At 51.3% G+C, this 27,978-nt stretch overlaps 1 protein-coding gene and 1 long non-coding RNA gene across 2 annotated transcripts; both read left to right on the top strand.

Moving 5' to 3' along the window:
• Positions 1-6,743: 6,743 nt before the first annotated feature.
• On the top strand, positions 6,744-23,543 carry ALDH4A1 (aldehyde dehydrogenase 4 family member A1). The gene is made up of 15 exons (XM_069948059.1): positions 6,744-6,847; positions 11,918-12,011; positions 12,685-12,777; positions 12,914-12,961; positions 13,052-13,207; positions 13,427-13,576; positions 13,686-13,760; positions 14,061-14,248; positions 14,553-14,626; positions 16,507-16,703; positions 17,072-17,119; positions 18,624-18,776; positions 19,100-19,221; positions 21,993-22,111; positions 22,492-23,543. The coding sequence occupies exons 1-15, from the start codon at positions 6,807-6,809 to the stop codon at positions 22,602-22,604; spliced, it is 1,671 nt and encodes a 556-aa protein (XP_069804160.1). The 5' UTR covers positions 6,744-6,806; the 3' UTR covers positions 22,605-23,543.
• A 3,106-nt stretch (positions 23,544-26,649) lies between these two features.
• LOC138769102 (uncharacterized) lies at positions 26,650-27,777 on the top strand. Its single transcript, XR_011359212.1, has 2 exons — positions 26,650-26,702; positions 26,737-27,777. It is a non-coding gene; the product is annotated as an uncharacterized lncRNA (long non-coding RNA).
• Positions 27,778-27,978: the final 201 nt, after the last annotated feature.

Below are 27,978 nucleotides of genomic sequence, written 5' to 3'. Positions count from 1 at the left end.
GAGATATATGGGAGCAGGATCTCCTCTCTTCTGAGGGTGTGCTATAGAGATATAGAGGAACAGGATCTCCTCTTCTGAGGGTGTGCTATAGAGATATAGGGGAGCAGGATCTCCTCTTCTGAGGGTGTGCTATAGAGATATAGGGGAGCAGGATCTCCTCTGTGGGTGTGCTATAGATATAGGGAAGCAGGATCTCCTCTTCTGAGGGTGTGCTATAGAGATATAGAGGAGCAGGATCTCCTCTTCTGAGGGTGTGCTATAGAGGTATAGGGGAGCAGGATCTCCTCTCTTCTGAGGGTGTGCTATAGAGATATAGAGGAGCAGGATCTCCTCTTCTGAGGGTGTGCTATAGAGATATAGGGGAGCAGGATCCTCTCTTCTGAGGGTGTGCTATAGAGATACAGGGGAGCAGGATCCTCTCCTCTTCTGAGGGTGTGCTATAGAGATATAGGGGAGCAGGATCTCCTCTCTTCTGAGGGTGTGCTATATATAGGGAAGCAGGATCCTCTCTTCTGAGGGTGTGCTATAGAGATATAGGGGAGCAGGGTCTCCTCTCTTCTGAGGGTGTGCTATATAGATATAGGGGAGCAGGGTCTCCTCTCTTCTGAGGGTGTGCTATAGAGATATAGGGGAGCAGGATCTCCTCTCTTCTGAGGGTGTGCTATAGAGATATAGGGGAGCAGGGTCTCCTCTCCTCTTCTGTGGGTGTGCTATAGAGATATAGGGGAGCAGGATCCTCTCCTCTTCTGAGGGTGTGCTATAGAGATATAGGGGAGCAGGATCTCCTCTCTTCTGAGGGTGTGCTATAGAGACATAGGGGAGCAGGATCTCCTCTCTTCTGTGGGTGTGCTATAGAGATATAGGGGAGCAGGATCTCCTCTCTTCTGAGGGTGTGCTATAGAGATATGGGGGGGGGGGCAGGATCTCCTCTTCTGAGGGTGTACTATAGAGATATAGGGGAGGAGGATCTCCTCTTCTGACGGTGTGCTATAGAGATATAGGGGAGCAGGATCTCCTCTTCTGACGGTGTGCTATAGAGATATAGGGGAGCAGGATCTCCTTTCCTCTGAGGGTGTGCTATAGAGATATAGGGGAGCAGGATCTCCTCTTCTGAGGGTGTGCTATAGAGATATAGGGGAGCAGGATCTCCTCTTCTGAGGGTGTGCTATAGAGATATAGGGGAGCAGGATCTCCTCTCCTCTGAGGGTGTGCTATAGAGATATAGGGGAGCAGGATCTCCTCTCTTCTGAGGGTGTGCTATAGAGATATAGGGGCGCAGAATCTCCTCTCCTGAGGGTGTGCTATAGAGATATAGGGGAGCAGGATCTCCTCTTCTGAGGGTGTCCTATAGAGATATAGGGGGGCAGGATCTCCTCCTCTGAGGGTGTGCTATAGAGATATAAGGGAGCAGGATCTCCTCTCCTCTGAGGGTGTGCTATAGAGATATAGGGGATCAGGATCTCCTCTTCTGAGGGTGTGCCTCTCCTCTGAGGGTGTGCTATAGAGATATAGGGGAGCAGGATCTCCTCTCTTCTGAGGGTGTGCTATAGAGATATAGGGGAGCAGGATCTCCTCTTCTGGGGGTGTGCTATAGAGATATAGGGGAGCAGGATCTACTCTTCTGGGGGTGTGCTATAGAGATATAGGGGAGCAGGATCTCCTCTCCTCTGAGGGTGTGCTATAGAGATATAGGGGAGCAGGATCTCCTCTCTTCTGAGGGTGTGCTATAGAGATATAGGGGAGCAGGATCTCCTCTGTGGGTGTGCTATAGAGATATAGGGGAGCAGGATCTCCTCTTCTGAGGGTGTGCTATAGAGATATAGGGGAGCAGGATCTCCTCTGTGGGTGTGCTATAGATATAGGGAAGCAGGATCTCCTCTTCTGAGGGTGTGCTATAGAGATATAGGGGAGCAGGATCTCCTCTCTTCTGAGGGTGTGCTATAGAGATATAGGGGAGCAGGATCTCTTCCTCTGAGGGTGTGCTATAGAGATATAGGGGAGCAGTATATCCTCTCTTCTGAGGGTGTGCTATAGAGATATAGGGGAGCAGGGTCTCCTCTTCTGAGGGTGTGCTAAAGAGATATAGGGGAGCAGGATCTCCTCTGTGGGTGTGCTATAGAGATATATGGGAGCAGGATCTCCTCTCTTCTGAGGGTGTGCTATAGAGATATAGAGGAACAGGATCTCCTCTTCTGAGGGTGTGCTATAGAGATATAGGGGAGCAGGATCTCCTCTTCTGAGGGTGTGCTATAGAGATATAGGGGAGCAGGATCTCCTCTGTGGGTGTGCTATAGATATAGGGAAGCAGGATCTCCTCTTCTGAGGGTGTGCTATAGAGATATAGAGGAGCAGGATCTCCTCTTCTGAGGGTGTGCTATAGAGATATAGGGGAGCAGGATCTCCTCTCTTCTGAGGGTGTGCTATAGAGATATAGAGGAGCAGGATCTCCTCTTCTGAGGGTGTGCTATAGAGATATAGGGGAGCAGGATCCTCTCTTCTGAGGGTGTGCTATAGAGATACAGGGGAGCAGGATCCTCTCCTCTTCTGAGGGTGTGCTATAGAGATATAGGGGAGCAGGATCTCCTCTCTTCTGAGGGTGTGCTATATATAGGGAAGCAGGATCCTCTCTTCTGAGGGTGTGCTATAGAGATATAGGGGAGCAGGGTCTCCTCTCTTCTGAGGGTGTGCTATATAGATATAGGGGAGCAGGGTCTCCTCTCTTCTGAGGGTGTGCTATAGAGATATAGGGGAGCAGGATCTCCTCTCTTCTGAGGGTGTGCTATAGAAATATAGGGGAGCAGGGTCTCCTCTCCTCTTCTGTGGGTGTGCTATAGAGATATAGGGGAGCAGGATCCTCTCCTCTTCTGAGGGTGTGCTATAGAGATATAGGGGAGCAGGATCTCCTCTCTTCTGAGGGTGTGCTATAGAGACATAGGGGAGCAGGATCTCCTCTCTTCTGTGGGTGTGCTATAGAGATATAGGGGAGCAGGATCTCCTCTCTTCTGAGGGTGTGCTATAGAGATATGGGGGGGGGCAGGATCTCCTCTTCTGAGGGTGTACTATAGAGATATAGGGGAGGAGGATCTCCTCTTCTGACGGTGTGCTATAGAGATATAGGGGAGCAGGATCTCCTCTTCTGACGGTGTGCTATAGAGATATAGGGGAGCAGGATCTCCTTTCCTCTGAGGGTGTGCTATAGAGATATAGGGGAGCAGGATCTCCTCTTCTGAGGGTGTGCTATAGAGATATAGGGGAGCAGGATCTCCTCTCCTCTGAGGGTGTGCTATAGAGATATAGGGGAGCAGGATCTCCTCTCTTCTGAGGGTGTGCTATAGAGATATAGGGGCGCAGAATCTCCTCTCCTGAGGGTGTGCTATAGAGATATAGGGGAGCAGGATCTCCTCTTCTGAGGGTGTACTATAGAGATATAGGGGGGGCAGGATCTCCTCCTCTGAGGGTGTGCTATAGAGATATAAGGGAGCAGGATCTCCTCTCCTCTGAGGGTGTGCTATAGAGATATAGGGGAGCAGGATCTCCTCTTCTGAGGGTGTGCCTCTCCTCTGAGGGTGTGCTATAGAGATATAGGGGAGCAGGATCTCCTCTCTTCTGAGGGTGTGCTATAGAGATATAGGGGAGCAGGATCTCCTCTTCTGGGGGTGTGCTATAGAGATATAGGGGAGCAGGATCTACTCTTCTGGGGGTGTGCTATAGAGATATAGGGGAGCAGGATCTCCTCTCTTCTGAGGGTGTGCTATAGAGATATAGGGGAGCAGGATCTCCTCTCTTCTGAGGGTGTGCTATAGAGATATAGGGGAGCAGGATCTCCTCTTCTGTGAGTGTGCTATAGAGATATAGGGGAGCAGGATCTCCTCTTCTGACAGTGTGCTATAGAGATATAGGGGAGCAGGATCTCCTCTTCTGAGGGTGTACTATAGAGATATAGGGGGGCAGGATCTCCTCCTCTGAGGGTGTGCTATAGAGATATAGGGGAGCAGGATCTCCTCTCCTCTGAGGGTGTGCTATAGAGATATAGGGGAGCAGGATCTCCTCTTCTGAGGGTGTGCTATAGAGATATAGGGGAGCAGGATCTCCTCTCTTCTGAGGGTGTGCTATAGAGATATAGGGGAGCAGGATCTCCTCTCCTCTGAAGGTGTGCTATAGAGATATAGGGGAGCAGGATCTCCTCTTCTGGGGGTGTGCTATAGAGATATAGGGGAGCAGGATCTCCTCTCTTCTGAGGGTGTGCTATAGAGATATAGGGGAGCAGGATCTCCTCTCTTCTGAGGGTGTGCTATAGAGATATAGGGGAGCAGGATCTCCTCTTCTGTGAGTGTGCTATAGAGATATAGGGGAGCAGGATCTCCTCTCCTCTGAGGGTGTGCTATAGAGATATAGGGGAGCAGGATCTCCTCTCCTCTGAGGGTGTGCTATAGAGATATAGGGGAGCAGGATCCTCTCTCCTGAGGGTGTGCTATATATAGGGGGCAGGATCTCCTCTTCTGATGGTGTGCTATAGAGATATAGGGGAGCAGGATCTCTTCTGAGGGTGTGCTATAGAGATATAGGGGGCAGGATCTCCTCTTCTAAGGGTGTGCTATATATAGGGGGCAGGATCTCCTCTCTCCTGAGGGTGTGCTATAGAGATATAGGGGAGCAGGATCTCCTCTCTTCTGAGGGTGTGCTATAGAGATATAGGGGAGCAGGATCTCCTCTCTTCTGAGGGTGTGCTATAGAGATATGGGGGGGGGGGCAGGATCTCCTCTTCTGAGGGTGTGCTATAGAGATATAGGGGAGCAGGATCTCCTCTCTTCTGAGGGTGTGCTATAGAGATATAGGGGGGCAGGATCTCCTCTCTTCTGAGGGTGTGCTATAGAGATATAGGGGAGCAGGATCTCCTCTTCTGAGGGTGTGCTATATATAGGGGGCAGGATCTCCTCTCTCCTGAGGGTGTGCTATATATAGTGGGCAGGATCTCCTCTCTCCTGAGGGTGTGCTATATATAGGGGGCAGGATCTCCTCTCTCCTGAGGGTGTGCTATAGAGATATAGGGGAGCAGGATCTCCTCTCTTCTGAGGGTGTGCTATAGAGATATAGGGGAGCAGGATCTCCTCTCTTCTGAGGGTGTGCTATAGAGATATGGGGGGGGGGGCAGGATCTCCTCTGTCCTGAGGGTGTGCTATATATAGTGGGCAGGATCTCCTCTCCTCTGAGGGTGTGCTATATATAGGGGGCAGGATCTCCTCTCCTCTGAGGGTGTGCTATATATAGGGGGCAGGATCTCCTCTCTCCTGAGGGTGTGCTATATATAGGGGGCAGGATCTCCTCTCTCCTGAGGGTGTGCTATATATAGGGGGCAGGATCTCCTCTCCTCTGTGGGTGTACTATAGAGATATAGGGGGCAGGATCTCCTCTGTCCTGAGGGTGTGCTATATATAGGGGGCAGGATCTCCTCTCCTCTGAGGGTGTGCTATATATAGGGGGCAGGATCTCCTCTCCTCTGAGGGTGTGCTATATATAGGGGGCAGGATCTCCTCTCCTCTGAGGGTGTGCTATATATAGGGGGCAGGATCTCCTCTCTCCTGAGGGTGTGCTATATATAGGGGGCAGGATCTCCTCTCTCCTGAGGGTGTGCTATATATAGGGGGCAGGATCTCCTCTCCTCTGAGGGTGTGCTATATATAGGGGGCAGGATCTCCTCTCCTCTGAGGGTGTGCTATATATAGGGGGCAGGATCTCCTCTCCTCTGAGGGTGTGCTATATATAGGGGGCAGGATCTCCTCTCTCCAGAGGGTGTGCTATATATAGGGGGCAGGATCTCCTCTCTCCTGAGGGTGTGCTATATATAGGGGGCAGGATCTCCTCTCCTCTGTGGGTGTACTATAGAGATATAGGGGGCAGGATCTCCTCTCTTCTGAGGGTGTGCTATATATAGGGGGCAGGATCTCCTCTCCTCTGAGGGTGTGCTATATATAGGGGGCAGGATCTCCTCTTCCGCCTGTACAGTGTATGGAGACACCTTTGCAGTGAATCTTCTGCTTTTGACACAGTTTATACTGAAAGAAGACACGTGACCATTTTGGGCGACATAATTCTATAAAAATAAATAAATCTAGAGGGGGGAGCCCCCATACAATGCCGCACGGGTGACTGGTGTGACCAGGACACTATACAGGACGGAGAGCTATAGAATACACTGCAGCACACGTGACCCTCCCGGAGAGCACTGACACGCCCGGCTCCGTGTGACGTAGTATCCCCGCCCCCCGGTTCGGACATCGCGCAAGGCACAGGGGGCGTCTCCCGTTCTGTGGCTTTCTATTGGATGGAGTGTTGTGAGCCGCTCTGTGATTGGCTGCCCGGCACCGGCCCCCCTACGTATCGATGTTCGCATCACTGTGTCACCGGAGAACTGATGTGTGTGACGCGGCGTGACGTCAGAGCTGCGGGAAGAGACGCGTACAAAAACTGTTAAATATCCCCCCCCCCCAATCTTTTAGAATGGATTCGTCCGCACCGTGTCCTGATCCGCTGCTCGCTCTTCTGCGTTACTTTCTATTCCGTCTGCGGTTTATTCCCCTAATTAAGGTGTCAGTCAGCGCAGTGCCGCACAGTGTGACCGGGGTCAGTGACAGATACACGTGACCAGGATACTCCGCCCCCTCTGCTCCACCAATAGGCAGCGGCGTTAGATGCGGGGCCCCTCCTCCTCCTCCTCCTCCTCCTCCTCCTCCTCCTCCTCCTCCTCCTCCTCCTCCTCCTCCCTGCACTGAGGGCACGGTGAGCCGGGCAGTCACATATAGAGAAGCATGCTGCAGCTGCGGAGAGTCCTGAGCCGCTCCTGGGCAGGGTGAGTGCCCCCGAGTAACCGGACTGACTGCTGCCCCCTCTGCCGGCCTCCCCCTGTACTGTGCCCCCTCTGCCAGCCTCCACCCCTGTACTGTGCCCCCTCTGCCAGCCTCCCCCTGTACTGTGCCCCCTCTGCCAGCCTCCCCCTGTACTGTGCCCCCTCTGCCAGCCTCCCCCTGTACTGTGCCCCCTCTGCCAGCCTCCCCCTGTACTGTGCCCCCTCTGCCAGCCTCCCCCTGTACTGTGCCCCCTCTGCCAGCCTCCCCCTGTACTGTGCCCCCTCTGCCGGCCTCCCCCTGTACTGTGCCCCCTCTGTCGGCCTCCCCCTGTACTTTGCCCCCTCTGCCGGCCTCCCCCTGTACTTTGCCCCCTCTGCCGGCCTCCCCCTGTACTGTGCCCCCTCTGCCAGCCTCCACCCCTGTACTGTGCCCCCTCTGCCAGCCTCCCCCTGTACTGTGCCCCCTCTGCCAGCCTCCCCCTGTACTGTGCCCCCTCTGTCAGCCTCCCACTGTACTGTGCCCCCTCTGCCAGCCTCCCACTGTACTGTGCCCCCTCTGCCAGCCTCCCCCTGTACTGTGCCCCCTCTGCCAGCCTCCACCCCTGTACTGTGCCCCCTCTGCCAGCCTCCCCCTGTACTGTGCCCCCTCTGCCAGCCTTCCCCTGTACTGTGCCCCCTCTGCCAGCCTCCCCCTGTACTGTGCCAGCCTTCCCCTGTACTGTGCCCCCTCTGCCGGCCTCCCCCTGTACTGTGCCCCCTCTGCCAGCCTCTCCCTGTACTGTGCCCCCTCTGCCAGCCTCCACCCCTGTACTGTGCCCCCTCTGCCAGCCTCCCCCTGTACTGTGCCCCCTCTGCCAGCCTTCCCCTGTACTGTGCCCCCTCTGCCAGCCTCCCCCTGTACTGTGCCAGCCTTCCCCTGTACTGTGCCCCCTCTGCCGGCCTCCACCTGTACTGTGCCCCCTCTGCCGGCCTCCCCCTGTACTGTGCCCCCTCTGCCAGCCTCTCCCTGTACTGTGCCCCCTCTGCCAGCCTCCACCCCTGTACTGTGCCCCCTCTGCCAGCCTCCCCCTGTACTGTGCCCCCTCTGCCAGCCTTCCCCTGTACTGTGCCCCCTCTGCCAGCCTCCCCCTGTACTGTGCCCCCTCTGCCAGCCTCCCCCTGTACTGTGCCCCCTCTGCCAGCCTTCCCCTGTACTGTGCCACCTCTGCCTGCCTCCCCCTGTACTGTGCCAGCCTCCCCCTGTACTGTGCCCCCTCTGCCAGCCTCCCCCTGTACTGTGCCACCTCTTCCAGCCTCCTCCTGTACTGTGCCACCTCTGCCAGCCTCCCCCTGTACTGTGCCCCCTCTGCCTGCCTCCCCCTGTACTGTGCCACCTCCCCCTGTACTGTGCCAGCCTCCCCTCCTGTACTGTGCCGGCCTCCCCCTGTACTGTGCCCCCTCTGCCGGCCTCCTCCTGTACCACCTCCCCTCCTGTACTGTGCCCCCTCTGCCGGCCTCCTCCTGTACCACCTCCCCTCCTGTACTTTGCCACCTCCCCTCCTGTACTGTGCCACCTCCCCTCCTGTACTGTGCAGGCCTCCCCTCCTGTACTGTGCAGGCCTCCCCTCCTGTACTGTGCCGGCCTCCCCTCCTGTACTGTGCCGGCCTCCCCTCCTGTACTGTGCCGGCCTCCCCTCCTGTACTGTGCCGGCCTCCCCTCCTGTACTGTGCCGGCCTCCCCTCCTGTACTGTGCCGGCCTCCCCTCCTGTACTGTGCCGGCCTCCCCTCCTGTACTGTGTCGGCCTCCCCTCCTGTACTGTGCCGGCCTCCCCTCCTGTACTGTGCCGGCCTCCCCTCCTGTACTGTGCCGGCCTCCCCTCCTGTACTGTGCCGGCCTCCCCTCCTGTACTGTGCCGGCCTCCCCTCCTGTACTGTGCCGGCCTCCCCTCCTGTACTGTGCCGGCCTCCCCTCCTGTACTGTGCCGGCCTCTCACTGTACTGTGCCGGCCTCCCCCTGTACTGTGCCATCACTACCAGTATCACACCCACTCTATGCCAGCAGCATCACCATCATGGGGGGGGGGCCTAGGAGACCCCATTATTACCATACTCTGCATACAGATGGAGCTGGGGGGCTGTCACTACCCTGATCTGTCAGCAGAACACTGGAGACCCCTCCCCCCTCCAAGAAAAAAAACACACTAAACAAAAACAACCTGAAAAACCAGAGGAGCAGCAGGTAAGAGCCCGGCCGACCACTGCCCAGTGTGATGCTATATACCCCCCGGTATACACAGAGCCAGTATACAGCCTGGACGGGCAGCATAATAAACCGCTACATCACTGTCTATTGAATCTCATACAAGGTGCAATGGAACACCCCGGTACTATTGGCTGTATTATGGTGGTGTGTTACAGTACAGGTCGGTATTATATAGAATACTATAGGCTATATTATGGCGGTGTGTTACAGTACAGGTCAGTATTATATAGAATACTATTGGCTGTATTATGGTGGTGTGTTACAGTACAGGTCGGTATTATATAGAATACTATTGGCTGTATTATGGCGGTGTGTTACAGTACAGGTCAGTATTATATAGAATACTATTGGCTATATTATGGCGGTGTGTTACAGTACAGGTCAGTATTACATAGAATACTATTGGCTATATTATGGCGGTGTGTTACAGTACAGGTCAGTATTATATAGAATACTATTGGCTGTATTATGGCGGTGTGTTACAGTACAGGTCGGTATTATATAGAATACTATTGGCTGTATTATGGCGGTGTGTTACAGTACAGGTCAGTATGGCGGTGTGTTACAGTACAGGTCGGTATTATATAGAATACTATTGGCTATATTATGGCGGTGTGTTACAGTACAGGTCGGTATTATATAGAATACTACTGGCTATATTATGGCGGTGTGTTACAGTACAGGTCAGTATTATATAGAATACTATTGGCTGTATTATGGCGGTGTGTTACAGTACAGGTCAGTATTACATAGAATACTATTGGCTATATTATGGCGGTGTGTTACAGTACAGGTCAGTATTATATAGAATACTATTGGCTGTATTATGGCGGTGTGTTACAGTACAGGTCGGTATTATATAGAATACTATTGGCTGTATTATGGCGGTGTGTTACAGTACAGGTCAGTATGGCGGTGTGTTACAGTACAGGTCGGTATTATATAGAATACTATTGGCTATATTATGGCGGTGTGTTACAGTACAGGTCGGTATTATATAGAATACTATTGGCTGTATTATGGCAGTGTGTTACAGTACAGGTCGGTATTATATAGAATACTATTGGCTGTATTATGGCGGTGTGTTACAGTACAGGTCAGTATTATATAGAATACTATTGGCTATATTATGGCGGTGTGTTACAGTACAGGTCAGTATTACATAGAATACTATTGGCTATATTATGGCGGTGTGTTACAGTACAGGTCAGTATTATATAGAATGCTATAGGCTGTATTATGGCGGTGTGTTACAGTACAGGTCAGTATTACATAGAATACTATTGGCTATATTATGGCGGTGTTACAGTACAGGTCGGTATTATATAGAATACTATTGGCTGTATTATGGCAGTGTGTTACAGTACAGGTCGGTATTATATAGAATACTATTGGCTGTATTATGGCGGTGTGTTACAGTACAGGTCAGTATTATATAGAATACTATTGGCTGTATTATGGCGGTGTGTTACAGTACAGGTCAGTATTACATAGAATACTATTGGCTGTATTATGGCGGTGTGTTACAGTACAGGTCGGTATTATATAGAATACTATTGGCTGTATTATGGCGGTGTGTTACAGTACAGGTCAGTATGGCGGTGTGTTACAGTACAGGTCGGTATTATATAGAATACTATTGGCTATATTATGGCGGTGTGTTACAGTACAGGTCGGTATTATATAGAATACTATTGGCTGTATTATGGCAGTGTGTTACAGTACAGGTCGGTATTATATAGAATACTATTGGCTGTATTATGGCGGTGTGTTACAGTACAGGTCAGTATTATATAGAATACTATTGGCTGTATTATGGCGGTGTGTTACAGTACAGGTCAGTATTATATAGAATACTATTGGCTGTATTATGATAATGTGTGTTACAGTACAGGTCAGTATTATATAGAATACTATTGGCTGTATTATGGCGGTGTGTTACAGTACAGGTCAGTATTACATAGAATACTATTGGCTGTATTATGGCGGTGTGTTACAGTACAGGTCAGTATTATATAGAATACTATTGGCTGTATTATGGCGGTGTGTTACAGTACAGGTCAGTATTATATAGAATACTATTGGCTGTATTATGATAATGTGTGTTACATTACAGGTCAGTATTATATAGAAAACTATTGGCTGTATTTTGGCGGTGTGTTACAGTACAGGTCAGTATTACATAGAATACTATTGGCTGTATTATGGCGGTGTGTTATATACAATACTATTGGCTGTATTATGGCGGTGTGTTACAGTACAGGTCAGTATTATATAGAATACTATTGGCTGTATTATGGCGGTGTATTACAGTACAGGTCAGTATTACATAGAATACTATTGGCTGTATTATGGCGGTGTGTTACAGTACAGGTCAGTATTATATAGAATACTATTGGCTGTATTATGATAATGTGTGGGTGCACCTGACACCTACAGACAAGACGCCACAGATGTCTGACTCTGCTATAGTAACATTGTGAACTATTCCAGTCATACCCCACAGCCCCCGCTGGAGAAGCTGCTGACTAAGGAGAGGCAGGCTCGGCCCCATGGGCAGGTGACGCTGCCAGCTGCTCCCTTCTCACAGGAATTTGTCACCATTTTCATACAGATAATAACACTGTAAAAAAGACAAAAGTTCATGAAGTTCAACCTATAACTCTACAGAGTGATCCAGAGGAGGGCAAAACCCCTGAGGCAGATGACAATTGCCCCAGAGCAGGATACTCTGTACACTGATCACTCCCAGGGTTCCATACTATTGGTTGTGGATATTGTACATGCTGTATACTCTGATATATACCTCGCTGTTTGCTTCTCTCCCCAGGCCGCGCTGGCATCACTGTGCGGCAGCCGAGGTGCAGAATGAGCCTATCCTGGAGTTTAATCATGGCAGCCCCGAGAGAACGGCCCTGCAGAAGGTAATGACAGAAGCCTGGAGGGGCTTGGGGCATTCTGCTGTAACCTGGACCGTCAGCATCCCCCACAGCGCCTCTGCAGGCAAGATGGAGCATTACACCGTTTCCATTATAATCTATGTATAATGTATAGGGTCCTCCAGGGAGAGGCGCTCTCCACATATCGGAAAACAAGGCAACCCTAATCATTCTTAATGAATTAGTGAAGAGCTCTGCTTTATGTCAGTGAATGGAGACATTGGATTGTATAACAGCCCCTCCTTAGGACAGACCATCACTATTAGGTTTTTGGGGTCCAGCTCCTGGCTGCCCCGCAGTCGCTCTGTCCTGTAGTAGCGCCCTTTGTCTCTTCAGTGACTGATCACCACTGCTGCTGATCGATACCTCAAGATAAGCTTCTGGCTGTAACGTCCTGGATAACCCCCATTCATACAGACCTCTGGGTACGGAGGGGGTCATCATACGAGGTCGTACGAGGGCCCTGGTAATGATTGTTTGCTGTCGGCCGCGGTGAATATTTCACCGTGTGCTGATGGAGCGGGTCACTTCTGCCCTTTGTCCTGGCTTCTTTGGCTCTGGAGACGTACGGTGTAACCTGTGCGTCTTACATTTTTAGAATATCGAGCTCCTGATTTTTTTTTATTTTTTTTCCCCTTGTCCTCCATTTTATATGTAGGCGCTCCAGGATCTTAAAGGCAGGACAGAAGAGATCCCGTGTGTGGTGGGGGGAGAGGCGGTGTGGACCCAGGACGTCCGCTATCAGCTCTCGGTAAGATCTGCTGCCCCCGAAACCCGTGTCATATAGAATGCACAGCACGTGTTCCCTCTATAGCTGCGACACCAGGAGAGATGTCCCCGAGCGACTTCAGCTGTCACTCTCTCCTAATGTCTCTTTATCATTTCAGCCTTTCAACCATTCGCACAAAGTGGCCAAATACTGTTACGCAGACAAGGTGAGCGGTGATGGGGAGATAGTTATTGCAGTGGATATCCTGTTATATCTGGAGGATGAGGATGATGATTATATGGCGTTTGTGTTACAGGAATTGTTGAATAGAGCCATCAATGCCGCCATGTCTGCACGCAAGGAGTGGGACCTGAAACCGGTGGAAGATCGAGCACAGATTTTCTTCAAGGCCGCAGATCTTCTCAGTGGGCCCAGGAGGGCGGAGGTTCTGGCAAAGACCATGATGGGACAGGTAAGAATGCTGACAATATGCTGCACAGGGTGTGTACTCCTCTATCCATCACCATCTACATCAGTATCTACATCCTGCCTGGTGTGACTGCAGACATATATATGTATATGTATACTGAATACATGGTCACATATATATCTGTGTTACCATTGATGTAGACTGTGATTCAGATATACCCATCGGCCTATTATAACATGATCTCTGCCCATTTTCTTGTAGGGTAAGACGGTCATCCAGGCTGAAATCGATGCTGCCGCCGAGCTTATCGACTTTTTCCGCTTCAATGCCAAGTATGCCCTACAGCTCCAGCATGAGCAGCCGATCAGTGTGCCCATCAGCACCAACACCATGGTGTACAGGGGCCTGGAGGTGAGCGGGCTCCGGGGGCTGACGGGCCGATAACAGTCCCTAGATAGAACTGCACGTGCGCCAGGTATTCCTAAAAGGTTTAACAGCGGAAAATGTCTTTCCCCTATAGGGATTTATTGCCGCGGTCTCTCCATTTAACTTCACAGCTATCGGAGGTAACCTGGCTGGTGCTCCGGCCCTGATGGTAAGTGCTATTATACTGGTATATAGACCATACACTCTGGTGTATCACATAAACCGCTCACTGGAGGACACAGTGTAAGCTTTGTTACAGTGTATCAGTGCACTTATGGACATGGAGGCTTCTCTCACAATGTTCAGGAAGTTGGGGCTAAGGGGCCGGGCCGGTTCCCGTATGTCACTGATCTCCTGGCTAATACACTGTAACGAGTGCTGCTGCTTGGGATCACCTGGCTGATACACTGTAACGAGTGCAGCAGCTGTTAGTGTTACACACATCAGGTTTCCGTCTCTCTTGCGGCAGGGTAACGTGGTGCTGTGGAAGCCCAGTGACACGGCCATACTGTCCAGCTACGCGGTCTATAAGATCCTGCAGGAAGCCGGCCTCCCTCCTAACATCATACAGTTTGTGCCGGCAGACGGTCCAGTGTTTGGTGATACAGTTACCAGCTCGGAGCACCTCAGCGGGATTAACTTCACCGGCAGTGTGCCGTAAGTACAGGAAAGCGTGGGGGAGGATGACTGTATAGGACGCTGTTTACATCTACATCAAAGCCTGCGCCAGATTCAGCACACTTTATCCTCCCCCCCCCCCCATACACATAGGAGAGCTGTGGCCACCAGTTCTGTCATTGATTTCCCCCCCCCATACACATAGGAGAGCTGTGGCCGCCAGTTCTCTCCCCCCATACACCTTTCCGCTGGGCCCCGCTAATATCTATGTATATCTTTCTATACATCTGACTGGTGTAATTCTTTTTCTGTGTCTCACACCTCTTTGTATGTTTTGACTCAGAACCTTTAAGCGGCTCTGGAAACAAGTAGCAGAGAACCTGGACCGGTACCGGACATTCCCACGCCTAGCGGGAGGTGAAAAATCATTCTGCTGGAACGTGTGACGACCGAGACCATTGTGTGTGACCGCACTGTATGTGAGGGCGGGCCGTGTGTGACCGCACTGTATGTGAGGGCGGGCGGTGTGACCGCACTGTATGTGAGGGTGGGCCGTGTGTGACTGCACTGTATATGAGGGCGGGCCGGGTGTGACCGCACTGTGTGTGAGGGCGGGCTGTGTGTGACTACACTGTATGTGAGGGTAGGCTGTGTGTGACTGCACTGTATGTGAGGACGGGCTGTCTGTGTCTGCACTGTATGTGAGGGCGGGCTGTCTGTGTCTGCACTGTATGTGAGGGCAGGCTGTGTGTGACTGCACTGTATGTGAGGGCGGGCTGTGTGTGACTGCACTGTATGTGAGGGCGGGCTGTGTGTGACTGCACTGTATGTGAGGGCGGGCTGTGTGTGACTGCACTGTATGTGAGGGCGGGCTGTGTGTGACTGCACTGTATGTGAGGACGGGCTGTGTGTGACTGCACTGTATGTGAGGGCGGGCTGTGTGTGACTGCACTGTATGTGAGGGCGGGCTGTGTGTGACTGCACTGTATGTGAGGGCGGGCTGTGTGTGACTGCACTGTATGTGAGGGCGGGCTGTGGGGACTGTAAACAGGGATCTTTCTGCTGCTGATGTATTTTACATGGTGCACGTCCTATAGCTTAGATACATGAGATACTCCGTAGGTATCCCCACTATACCACTCATCCTTATTTATATTCACTGGCGTCTAAGAAGCTGAAGCACAGAAAGCTTTTTGATGTCCTTATACTGTCACACCACCCTGCAGCCTGTTGGAGCATGCTGGGAATTGTAGGTTTGCAACAGTTGGAGAAGCATATTGTTCAGACAGGGGCACGGGACCCCCTCAGATGTCAGTTGGGCACGGGACCACCCCCCTCACCCATCAGACAGGGGCATGGGACCCCCACCCACCCATCAGACAGGGGCACAGGACCGCCCTCACCCATCAAGCAGGGGCACGGGGACCCCCCCCCTCACCCATCAGACAGGGGCACGGGACCCCCTCAGATGTCAGTTGGGCACGGGACCACCCCCCTCACCCATCAGACAGGGGCATGGGACCCCCACCCACCCATCAGACAGGGGCACGGGACCCCCTCAGATGTCAGTTGGGCACAGGTCGACCCCCCCCCCCCAACCCATCAGACAGGGGCATGGGACCCCCACCCACCCATCAGACAGGGGCACAGGACCGCCCTCACCCATCAAGCAGAGGCACGGGACCCCCCCCCCCCCTCACCCATCAGACAGGGGCACGGGACCCCTCCCTCACCCATCAGACAGGGGCACGGGACCCCCCCCTCACCCATCAGACAGGGGCACGGGACACCCTCACCCATCAGGCAGGGGCATGGGACCCCCCCTCACCCATCAGTCCTGGTGATAAGGATCGGTGGGAAAACTACATGACGTCTCCCAGCTTTCCCTGACAGCCTGTAGATCTAATCACTCCACATATACAGGGGTACGGGACCCCTACCAATCAGATAATCCCCACCTATGCTGGTGTCAGGGCATGCTGGGAGTTGTAGTTTTCTTGGCGTTCCATTCTATTCATACAGGATATGTATGTATAGTTCTCACGATTGGAGGGGCTTCTAGGACCCCACTAGTCGGACATCTGGGGATAGGTGATGAATTATAATCATGACATGGGAATGTGATATCAGAAAATAATAAGGTTATACTTACCTCTCCGCACTTCCTGGTGTTCTAGCATCTGTATGTGATCAGTAAAAACAATATAGGTAATGGATCCTGCAAACAGCACCCCATATCTCAGCCTCCAGAGTCCTGCTGGATGTAACAATAATGGCTTCTGTTCTATCACGTGCAGAATGTGGAGGAAAAAACTTCCATTTTGTCCACAAGTCGGCGGCCGTGGAGAGCGTAGTAAGCGGCACCATCCGCTCGGCCTTTGAGTACAGCGGTCAGAAGTGCTCGGCCTGCTCCCGGATCTATGTTCCTGACTCTCTGTGGCCCCGGATCAAAGCTCGGCTGCTGGAGGAACACGGCAAGATCAAAGTGGGAAATGTGAGTGGGGATTTCCAGCTGTGGTGGGGAGTGCGGGCTCAGCGGGTGTCTGATGGGATTAGCGGCAGCGCTAGGCCACAGCTAATACCTGCTGAAGCCTCCGCCTTCTCTTATCCTGTCAGCAAAGAGTTAGGGAATACGGCGGGAATTTACTGTAAGTAGCCGCTAACCCCATCCCTTAATTGAATCGAAGCGTCCGCTCCCTGTCAGGTGGGACGTGTAATGTGAGGAGCTGGAGGCTGGGCCAGGATTTAGGCCATGTTCCCGCTCGGCTTTTTGATCCTGACAAGTGGTGAGGAGCTTTGGGGAACGTAATGAAGGATCCTGATATTCTCTGATCTGGATTCTTCTCTTCTTAATTCCCGCAGCCGGCAGACGACTTCAGCACCTTCACCTCCGCCGTCATTGATGAAAAGGCAAGTACCGCCATCCGTCTCCTGGGATCTCCTCACAGGGCATTATACTGGGGGCCACACTCCCCTCCCAAAGCAGGCGCTGTAGATTGGGAAACATTCCTTTAATCCGGCATCAAGAGGCTCAGTGCTATCTGGATTAATGTGTTATTTCCCAGGTTCTGTATATACAGATATTGTAGATTACTACACCCTAATAGCATAGTATATGGGTAGTGAACCAGAAGGGGGGTCATATGTGCAGGGACCCCCATGTCAGTCAGCTGGACACAGGGCCCCTCATCACCTCCCTCTTCAGCTTCTGTCCTGGTAACATTCACATCACAGTATCAAGTATAGGAATTCAGCAACAGCGATGACTCCCGATCCTCCATCCACCTGTACCCCGAGAGAGCATGTATCTGGATGAGACAGTCACTGCCAGACACCTCTGTTCTCTCCTCCTCCATACTCATACCTCTGACTCCTCTATACCTCTGTCCTCTCCTCCAGACTCCTCTATACCTCTGTCCTCTCCTCCAGACTCCTCTATACTCCTGTCCCCTCCTCCAGACTCCTCTATACTCCTGTCCCCTCCTCCAGACTCCTCTATACTCCTGTCCCCTCCTCCAGACTCCTCTATACTCCTGTCCCCTCCTCCAGACTCCTCTATACTCCTGTCCCCTCCTCCAGACTCCTCTATACTCCTGTCCCCTCCTCCAGACTCCTCTATACTCCTGTCCCCTCCTCCAGACTCCTCCATACTCCTGTCCCCCACCTCCTCCTCATCCAGACTCCTCTATACTCCTGTCCCCCCCACCTCCTCCTCATCCAGACTCTTCTATACTCCTGCCCCCCCTCCTCATCTGGACTCCTTTATACTCCTGTCACCCCCACTTCCCCTTCCTCTGGACTCCTCTATACTCCTGTGTCCCCCCTCCTCCGGACTCCTCTATACTCCTGTCCCCCCCTTCGGACTCCTCTATACTCCTGTGTCCCCCTTCCTCCGGACTCCTATACTCCTGTCCTCTCCTCCTCCGGACTCCTCTATACTCCTGTCCCCTTCTCCTCTTTTGGACTCCCCTATACTCCTGTCCAGCATCACGCACAGCTGTGTGTCCAGTATCATGTCTGGTATATTACACAGTATCATATCTGGAGTATCATGTCCGGTATAATGCACAGTATCATGCCCGGTATAGTGCACAGTATCATGCCCGGTATAGTGCACAGTATCATGCCCGGTATAGTGCACAGTATCATGCCCGGTATAGTGCACAGTATCATGCCCGGTATAGTGCACAGTATCATGCCCGGTATAGTGCACAGTATCATGCCCGGTATAGTGCACAGTATCATGCCCGGTGTAATGCACAGTATCATGCCCGGTATAGTGCACAGTATCATGCCCGGTATAATGCACAGTATCAAGCCCGGTATAATGCACAGTATCATGCCTGGTATAATGCACAGTATCATGCCCTCTCTGGCCCTTATTATAGTTTGACCATTGTCCTCCTTCCCTCAGTCGTTCAGACGGATCCAGGGCTGGATAAAGCACGCTCAGGAGTCGCCCAGTCTCACCATTCTGGCAGGGGGAAAATGCGACAACAGCGTTGGGTATTTTGTGGAGCCCACAATTATCGAGAGCAAAGATCCCAAGGAGAGAATGCTGTCAGAGGTAACGCACCTATATCCTATAATGTCCTGAGGCAGTATGGAGGCCAGAAAACGGGAGGCCAGAGCATGGCGGTCACCTATGTATATATCCCCTGACCTGCACATCAAATACCGCCATATAGTACAACACTATCAGTGCAGGAGTGCTACTGAGGACGGCACCAACCATAATCCACAGCCGTCACTATGAAGCGCAGAGCACAGGGCGGCCTCTCGCAGAGCACAGGGCGGCCTCTCGCAGAGCACAGGGCGGCCTCTCGCAGAGCACAGGGTGGCCTCTTGCAGAGCATTGTCTTATATGTCACACCTTTACTTTTCCTGCAGGAAATCTTTGGACCGGTGTTAACTGTTTACGTCTATCCAGAGAACAAGTACAAAGAGGTTCTGCAGCTGATAGACTCCACTTCCCCGTTTGGCCTCACGGGGGCAGTGTTTGCCCAGGATAAGTAAGTAGCAGCCCTGTAGTTATCAGATATGAGTCTCTTCCCTGTTACTGGAGAGTATATAATATTTGTATATTGACACCTCCTACAATTACAGCTTTAATAGATTGGGGCCTCTTGTTAATATCCACATCACATACAACGGCCCTGTCCGTTTTCTTGGTTAGTTGGCAGCTGTTGCCTTCTAGAGATGATGGGAGATGTAGTTTTCCCACTGTTATATAGAGCAATGATCTCCAGACTACAACTCTCAGCATGCCCAGACAGGGAGTTGTATGGTAAATGGTGCCAGAATCTTACATCAGAACATTGTGATGGATGAGGGAGCGATGGCCTGTGAGGCTCAGTGACTCCAACAGAGCACTGCCATGTATTCTATAGTAGGCGGTCCACCCTATTACTAAGCACAGCCTTCATGTACAACCCCCCGCAAGCACCACCCTAATGTCCCCCCAAGCAGCACCTTCACATACGCAGATACCCCCTCTCCCACCGACTTTATATACTACAACACTTCATGGACTATTAGGTCCAGATAAGAAAATAAATAAGGCGTCTCATCTGCAGATTGCAGCACTCTGAATTACTTTATGACTGCTGTGAATTACTTTATGACTGCTGTGAATTACTTTATGACTGCTGTGAATTACTTTATGACTGCTGTGAATTACTTTATGACCGCTGTGAATTACTTTATGACCGCTGTGAATTACTTTATGACTGCTGTGAATTACGTTATGACTGGAGGCACACGGGCAGTTAATATTGAAGCTGGAGAGATTATCTTATCTGACCTGCAGCAATAAATAGGCGGCTCTGAATACATCAGTAGCTGTGGGAAAGGCCGGACACCTATACGCTGTATACAGCTGCTCCTCCTGACCTCCCCATACGCTGGCACACTGGGCTCAGAGGAGCATGTATTCTCAGTGAGGTTGGGAATCAAGGGCGGTATTACATGGCCGATATCTTGGGTAAGCGAGCAGCTTATTATATGGCTGGATCATAGTGCAGCATTGTTAGTGATGTCCATGCAGCCCTTGCTTTAAAGGTGTAAAATAATTGAGACATATACTTACCTCTCCCTGCTCCCCCGGTGTTCTCCTGCCTTGTTTATTTGATTCTCCGCTCACTCTGGCACTTATCTCTGAAGTGACAGACCAATTGGCCAATCACTGGATGAGGCGGGACAGCACCGCAGCCAGTGATTAACTGAGCGACCTGTCACTTCAGAGATGGGTTTCTCAAGTGCCAGAGTGAGCGAAGAATCAAATAAACAAGGCAGGAGAACAGCGGGGGAGCAGGGAGAGGTAAGTATACGTCTTTATTAGTTTCTTAAGGGCCCTATTACACTGAGCGATTAACGGCCAGATTATCGCGCTGTGTAATAGAGACAATGATCAGCTGATGAAACGATCATTGGCTGATCATTGGTCTAGGCTTGGACCTAAAATTGACGGCCACCGGCTGTGCACCACTAGGTGTAATAGTGATGTACAGCCAAGAGCTGCCTATTGCCCAAACACCTGACACCTTACTGTCCCTGCTCCTGTTCTTCTCTCCTTTGCTCTGCAGCTCCCTGGTCCCAGCGGCAGCAGCGTCTGACTGCCACCCTGTCTCCCGTCCTCCTCCAGATTAACCTGTCCTCTCCCTCCAGTCTCCCGTCCTCCTCCAGATTAACCTGTCCTCTCCCTCCAGTCTCTCGTCCTCCTCTAGAATAACCTGTCCTCTCCCTCCAGTCTCTCGTCCTCCTCTAGAATAACCTGTCCTCTCCGTCCAGTCTCCCGCCCTCCTCTAGAATAACCTGTTCTCTCCTCTGTCCTCTCCCTCCAGTCTCTCGTCCTCCTCTAGAATAACCTGTTCTCTCCTCTGTCCTCTCCCTCCAGATTAACCTGTCCTCTCCCTCCAGTCTCCCGTCCTCCTCTAGAATAACCTGTTCCCTCCCTCCAGTCTCCCATCCATCTCCTCTGTCCACCCTTTTCTAGACTCTCCTGTGTTCTCTCCCCCCCCCCCCCCCCCCCCCCCCCCCCCCCCAGACTCCTCTGGCTTTACTTTGTTAATGAACTGATCCTTTTCTATCACATCCCTTCACATCCCGCCATACACATTAGATGGTGAACCGAAATCCATCTGATATTCATCCTATGTGTACGGCCAGCAAAATACAGAACAGTAGGAAACCCATTACTATATCACGGGCAGATGACAGAAGACAAGAAGTAAGATCTCCGCTTGCTGTTAGTGTACAGAGACACTAGCGAGGTTCTGGCATAGTAATGCTGTGCCGTACTGTATTATTATAGTCATATCAGATTAGTGTGAGCAGCCATCTACTAGATTGCTGCTTATTGATATGTCTATGGTCCATGGTGCTGCCACCATACAGATATCAGCATGAGTGGATCTCTCCTATCACACAGGCAGGGATCTGCCTATACGGCCAGTAATCACCCCGGGTATTAGGACCCATACAGTATACATGCAATGATACCCTGCAGCAAACCACCAGATCAGGAGAGAGCTGTGCGGCCGACAGTATCCACAACAGGACTGAGCAATACTGCGGTGACAATGGCAATACTACAATGCTGCGGTGACAACAATACAATTCTGCAGTGACAATAATACAATGCTGCGGTGACAATAATACAATGCTGCGGTGACAATAATACAATGCTGCGGTGACTATGGCAATAATACAATGCTGCGGTGACAATACTACAATGCTGCAGTGACAATGACAATAATGAAAATATTGTGGTATTTGTGCTCAGGAACATCGTGCAGGAGGCGACTGCTGTCCTGAGGAACGCTGCCGGAAACTTCTACATTAATGATAAGTCTACGGGGGCAGTGGTGGCTCAGCAGCCCTTCGGAGGATCCCGGGCGTCAGGTCAGTGGATGAATCTGAGCTCAATGTAATAGAAGTCTAGGTACCAGTCCACAAACTTACTTACTGTTTCCAGCACCAACTAGGAGAATTGGGATCAGTAATGTAATGTATGTACACAGTGACCCCACCAGCAGAATAGTGAGTGCAGCTCTGCAGTATAATACAGGATGTAACTCAGGATCAGTAATGTAATGTATGTACACAGTGACCTTACCTGCAGAATAGTGAGTGCAGCTCTGGGGTATAATACAGGATGTAACTCAGGATCAGTAATGTAATGTATGTACACAGTGACCCCAGCAGCAGAATAGTGAGTGCAGCTCTGGAGTGTAATACAGGATGTAACTCGGGATCAGTAATAAATTTTACTTTTTTAACAGGCACAAATGATAAACCCGGAGGTCCACACTACATTCTGCGCTGGACGTCACCGCAGGTCATCAAAGAAACCCATGTTCCTTTAAATGAATGGAAATACCCCTACATGCAATGAGTTGTCGCGTCATACGTGTGGCGGGTTAGCTGGATGGCGTTTCCTGTACACGTTGATCCTGGAGACTACTGAACAGTATTTTATATATTCACTTACTTTTTAAAAAATTTTTTAGGAAATTGTTTTAAACAAAATTTGTTTCTCTGAACCCTGAGCGTTTTATCCTGCTACGATGTGGCCGCCGTGAAATCCAAGACAAGTTCTAATGAGGCAATCTGCCTGGGTGTCCGGCACCTGCTCAGGAACAATGACCTGCGGATGTGGTAGATCTGGGGGGGGGGGTTGGGTGGGACATGGCCTATAATGATGCAGGTACGAGGAGGCGCCGCTCACTAAGGTTACCGTCACAGGGATTTACTGGCTCACACAAATACATGGATTGTTACTTTTCTACCAAACTAGATTGTAATGATGGCTCCGAGCTGCCGGGATATATCACTGGACTCCTACCTGCCGCTCTCCAGCAAAAAGACAACCTGGCATGCTGGGAGTTGTAGTTCTGCATTCCCTGAGGAGCTGCAGGTTGGAGGTCACAGCCGGCGTATCTCATGGTGTAGTAGATGTGGAGACGTTCCTGTGTTCCCTCCATTCCTCTCGGGCCGTTGTCTCTTATTATTGTTACATTGCTTCATGTTATATATGCGACATGGAGAGAAAGGAGCTGCTGCACATCACACCTATGGCTGATACTGATGGTGAGTGCAATACCATATTCATACTTGTGTTGTTTGGGGGCAGCCTTCTCCGCCAGTGGTGCCAGCTGGGTTTTGGGGGGGCATTTTGGGTTTGGTCTCCCTTCCCTGCATGTGCACGCTTTGCGGGGTTGGCGGTCGCTGACCAACACAGTGTGGAGTTAGCGTAGGGACTAGAGATGAGCAAACCGGGTTCAGGTTCGAGTCCATCCGAAACCGAACCTTCGGTATTTGATTAGCTGTGGCTGCTGAACTTAGATAAAGCTTTAAGGTTGTCTGGAAAACATGGATACAGCCAATGACTATATCCATGTTTTCCACATAGCCTTTGGGCTTTATTTATGGTCAGCAGCCACCGCTAATCAAATACCGAACGTTCGGGTTCGGATGGACTCGAACCCGAACCCAGTTTCCTCATCTGTAGTAGGGACCCATGTGAACCAGGGGACCTGCACGTGGTACATGAGGCAATATGGTTTGATCAAATTATATACCGGCATCCTGGTGTTGGTTTTTAAACATAGCCGAACGGCATTAGTATCAGCCGTAGGTGTGATGTGCAGCCGCTCCTTTCCCTCCATGTCGTATTTTGTTATATATAATGTTACCAAATGTATATGATATCAGTCGGATCAGTGTTACCATGGCGGTACCTGACAAGCTATCCTATACTGGAAAAATATGGGGGAGCCGGATCAGTCTGCGATACACTTTTTCCTCACTCTGGGAAAAGGACCCGAGTCTTCATTCATCCTCGCACCCCCGATATACAGTCTGCACTCTTCATCCTCAGTCATCCTGATATACAGTCTTCATTCATCCTCGGCCCCCCTGATATACAGTCTCCAGTCTTCATTCATTCTCAGCCTCCTGATATACAGTCTCCAGTCTTCATTCCTCCTCAGACCCCCCTGATATACAGTCTGCAGTCTTCATTCATCCTCAGACCCCCCTGATATACAGTCTGCAGTCTTCATTCATCCTCGGCCCCCCTGATATACAGTCTGCAGTCTTCATTCATCCTCAGACCCCCCTGATATACAGTCTGCAGTCTTCATTCATCCTCAGACCCCCCTTATATACAGTCTGCAGTCTTCATTCATTCTCAGCCTCCTGATATACAGTCTCCAGTCTTTATTCATTCTCAGACCCCCCTGATATACAGTCTGCAGTCTTCATTCATCCTCAGCCTCCTGATATACAGTCTTCATTCTCTCTGTCAGTGTGCTCTGCGAGGGTGATTGACAGTCAAAGGGGCCATGTGACTATGACTCTGATTACAAAGATGGTGAATCAAAGGAGTTATAGTGTTTTCTCCATCAACAGCTTCATCAGAAATTCTGCAGGTGACCTATGGAAACATGTTGGCTTGGCTCCACCCCCCTATCAGAGAGGTGACCTAACGGCTCCCGCGATCAGAGAGGTGACCTAACGGCTCCCGCGATCAGAGAGGTGACCTAACGGCTCCCGCGATCAGAGAGGTGACCTAACGGCTCCCGCGATCAGAGAGGTGACCTAACGGCTCCCGCGATCAGAGAGGTGACCTAACGGCTCCCGCGATCAGACAGGTGACCTAACGGCTAGACCCCCACACTGCAGTTCTGGAAACCAGCAGATTTCTGATTGCAGCTCTGCATGTGGTGAGGTGATAAGTGTTTGCTGCATTGTTTTACTTTGTAACCAGATTTATAGCTGAATTTATGCTTGGATTTCTTTTTTTTTTTTTATATATAATTATTGCTGTTGTAGTAGAATAGAGCATCAGATGAGAGAGCAGCAGCTCGATAATACACAGAACAAATTGTGACTTTAATGGTCCTATTGTCTAAGGAGTAATAGACGCCATTGAGAAAGAAGACCGCTGCGACCAACCCACAAAATATGACATTGTATAATGAAAATATTTGTAGATTGTAAGGCCTGGCGGGCAGGATCCTCACTCTCTATGTAAGGCCTGGCGGGCAGGATCCTCACTCTCTATGTAAGCTCTGGCGGGCAGGATCCTCACTCTCTATGTAAGCTCTGGCGGGCAGGATCCTCACTCTCTATGTAAGGCCTGGCGGGCAGGATCCTCACTCTATGTAAGCTCTGGCGGGCAGGATCCTCACTCTCTATGTAAGGCCTGGCGGGCAGGATCCTCACTCTCTATGTAAGCTCTGGCGGGCAGGATCCTCACTCTCTATGTAAGCTCTGGCGGGCAGGATCCTCACTCTCTATGTAAGGCCTGGCATGCAGGATCCTCACTCTCTATGTAAGGCCTGGCGGGCAGGATCCTCACTCTCTATGTAAGGCCTGGCAGGCAGGATTCTCACTCTCTATGTAAGCTCTGGCGGGCAGGATCCTCACTCTCTATGTAAGCTCTGGTGGGCAGGATCCTCACTCTCTATGTAAGGCCTGGCGGGCAGGATCCTCACTCTCTATGTAAGGCCTGGCGGGCAGGATACTCACTCTCTATGTAAGGCCTGGCGGGCAGGATCCTCACTCTCTATGTAAGGCCTGGCGGGCAGGATCCTCACTCTCTATGTAAGCTCTGGCGGGCAGGATCCTCACTCTCTATGTAAGCTCTGGCGGGCAGGATCCTCACTCTCTATGTAAGCTCTGGCGGGCAGGATCCTCACTCTCTATGTAAGCTCTGGCGGGCAGGATCCTCACTCTCTATGTAAGCTCTGGCGGGCAGGATCCTCACTCTATGTAAGCTCTGGCGGGCAGGGTCCTCACTCTCTATGTAAGGCCTGGCGGGCAGGATCCTCACTCTCTATGTAAGCTCTGGCGGGCAGGGTCCTTACTCTCTACGTAATGTCTCGCGGGCAGGATCCTCACTCTCTACGTAAGCTCTGGCGGGCAGGATCCTCACTCTCTATGTAAGGCCTGGCAGGCAGGATCCTCACTCTCTATGTAAGGCCTGGCGGGCAGGATCCTCACTCTCTATGTAAGCTCTGGCGGGCAGGATCCTCACTCTCTATGTAAGCTCTGGCGGGCAGGATCCTCACTCTCTATGTAAGCTCTGGCGGGCAGGATCCTCACTCTCTATGTAAGCTCTGGCAGGCAGGATCCTCACTCTCTATGTAAGCTCTGGCGGGCAGGGTCCTCACTCTCTATGTAAGGCCTGGCGGGCAGGATCCTCACTCTCTATGTAAGCCCTGGCGGGCAGGATCCTCACTATGTAAGCTCTGGCGGGCAGTGTCCTCACTCTCTACGTATTGTCTCGCGGGCAGGGTCCTCACTCTCTATGTAAGGCCTGGCGGGCAGGATCCTCACTCTCTATGTAAGCCCTGGCGGGCAGGATCCTCACTCTCTATGTAAGCTCTGGCGGGCAGGGTCCTTACTCTCTACGTAATGTCTCGCGGGCAGGGTCCTCACTCTCTATGTAAGGCCTGGCGGGCAGGATCCTCACTCTCTATGTAATGTCTCACGGGCAGGGTCCTCACGCCCTGTGTAAGCTCTGGCGGGCAGGATCCTCACTCTCTATGTAATGTCTCACGGGCAGGGTCCTCACGCCCTGTGTAAGCTCTGGCGGGCAGGATCCTCACTCTCTATGTAAGCTCTGGCGGGCAGGGTCCTCACTCTCTATGTAAGCCCTGGCGGGCAGGATCCTCGCTCTCTATGTAAGCCCTGGGGGTCAGGATCATCGCTCTCTATGTAAGCCCTGGGGGTCAGGAACCTCACTCTCTATGTAAGCTCTGGGGGGCAGGATCCTCACTCTCTATGTAAGCTCTGGCAGGCAGCGTCCTTTCTCTCTACGTAATGTCTCGCGGGCAGGATCCTCACTCTCTATGTTAGCCCTGGCGGTCAGGGTCCTTACTCTCTATGTAAGCTCTTGCGGGCGGGGTCCTCACTCTATATGTAATGTCTCGCGGGCAGGATCCTCACTCTATATGTAAGCCCTGGGGGTCAGGATCCTTACTCTCTATGTAAGCTCTGGCGGGCAGGGTCTTCACTCTCTATGTAAGCTCTCGCGGGCAGGATCCTCACTCTATATGTAAGCCCTGGCGGGCAGGATCCTCACTCTCTATGTAATCTCTCGCGGGCAGGATCCTCACTCTCTATGTAATCTCTCGCAGGCAGGGTCCTCACTCCCTGTGTAAGCTCTGGCGGGCAGGATCCTCACTCTCTATGTAATGTCTTGCGGGCAGGATCCTCACTCTATATGTAATCTCTCGCAGGCAGGGTCCTCACTCCCTGTGTAAGCCCTGGGGGCAGGGTGCTCACTTTTTATGTACAGTACCATTAATTGTAATGTTCTGTGTTACCTCCTGTTGCTTGTATAGCGCTCTGGAATCAAGCGCACTTTATCAATAAATAATAAAAATAAAACAGTCACATTATATGTCACACACTGGAATGTACAGATCATACCGCTGCGGATTACTAGGTGACCACTAGATGGCAGCATTTACAATCTGATCAGTCACTGATCACTAGTGTAATGTATACCGTGTCATGAGTGGATAATAATAAAATCTTGTGCCTTCTCCACCTAATTTCTTTACTTTTCTTCCTTAACATAGAAGTTCTAATGTGCATCAGGTCCTGTGCACACAACATCCTTCCATCTGACAAGTCTATTCTTCATCAGAGTCATCAATCTGAGGAGATGCCACCGATAGATGCCGTCTGGCACTGGGCGGCCAGGACACATGAGCCCCATTATATGGGATTATTCTCTGTCTAATCCAGGAGTG

This window comes from Dendropsophus ebraccatus, chromosome 12 (genome assembly GCF_027789765.1).
Source record: "Dendropsophus ebraccatus isolate aDenEbr1 chromosome 12, aDenEbr1.pat, whole genome shotgun sequence".
Classification (NCBI taxonomy): Eukaryota; Metazoa; Chordata; class Amphibia; order Anura; family Hylidae; genus Dendropsophus; species Dendropsophus ebraccatus.
Note: the sequence above shows the minus strand (reverse complement) of the source record. Positions and strands in the feature narration are given on the sequence as shown.

Coding starts and splice junctions, on each gene's coding strand:
- ALDH4A1 (XM_069948059.1), top strand. CDS start 6,807: ATGCTGCAGCTGCGGAGAGTCCTGAGCCGCTCCTGGGCAGG. Junction 12,778..12,913: donor ACGTCCGCTATCAGCTCTCG/GTAAGATCTGCT, acceptor TTATCATTTCAG/CCTTTCAACCATTCGCACAA. Junction 14,627..16,506: donor ATTCCCACGCCTAGCGGGAG/GTGAAAAATCAT, acceptor TATCACGTGCAG/AATGTGGAGGAAAAAACTTC.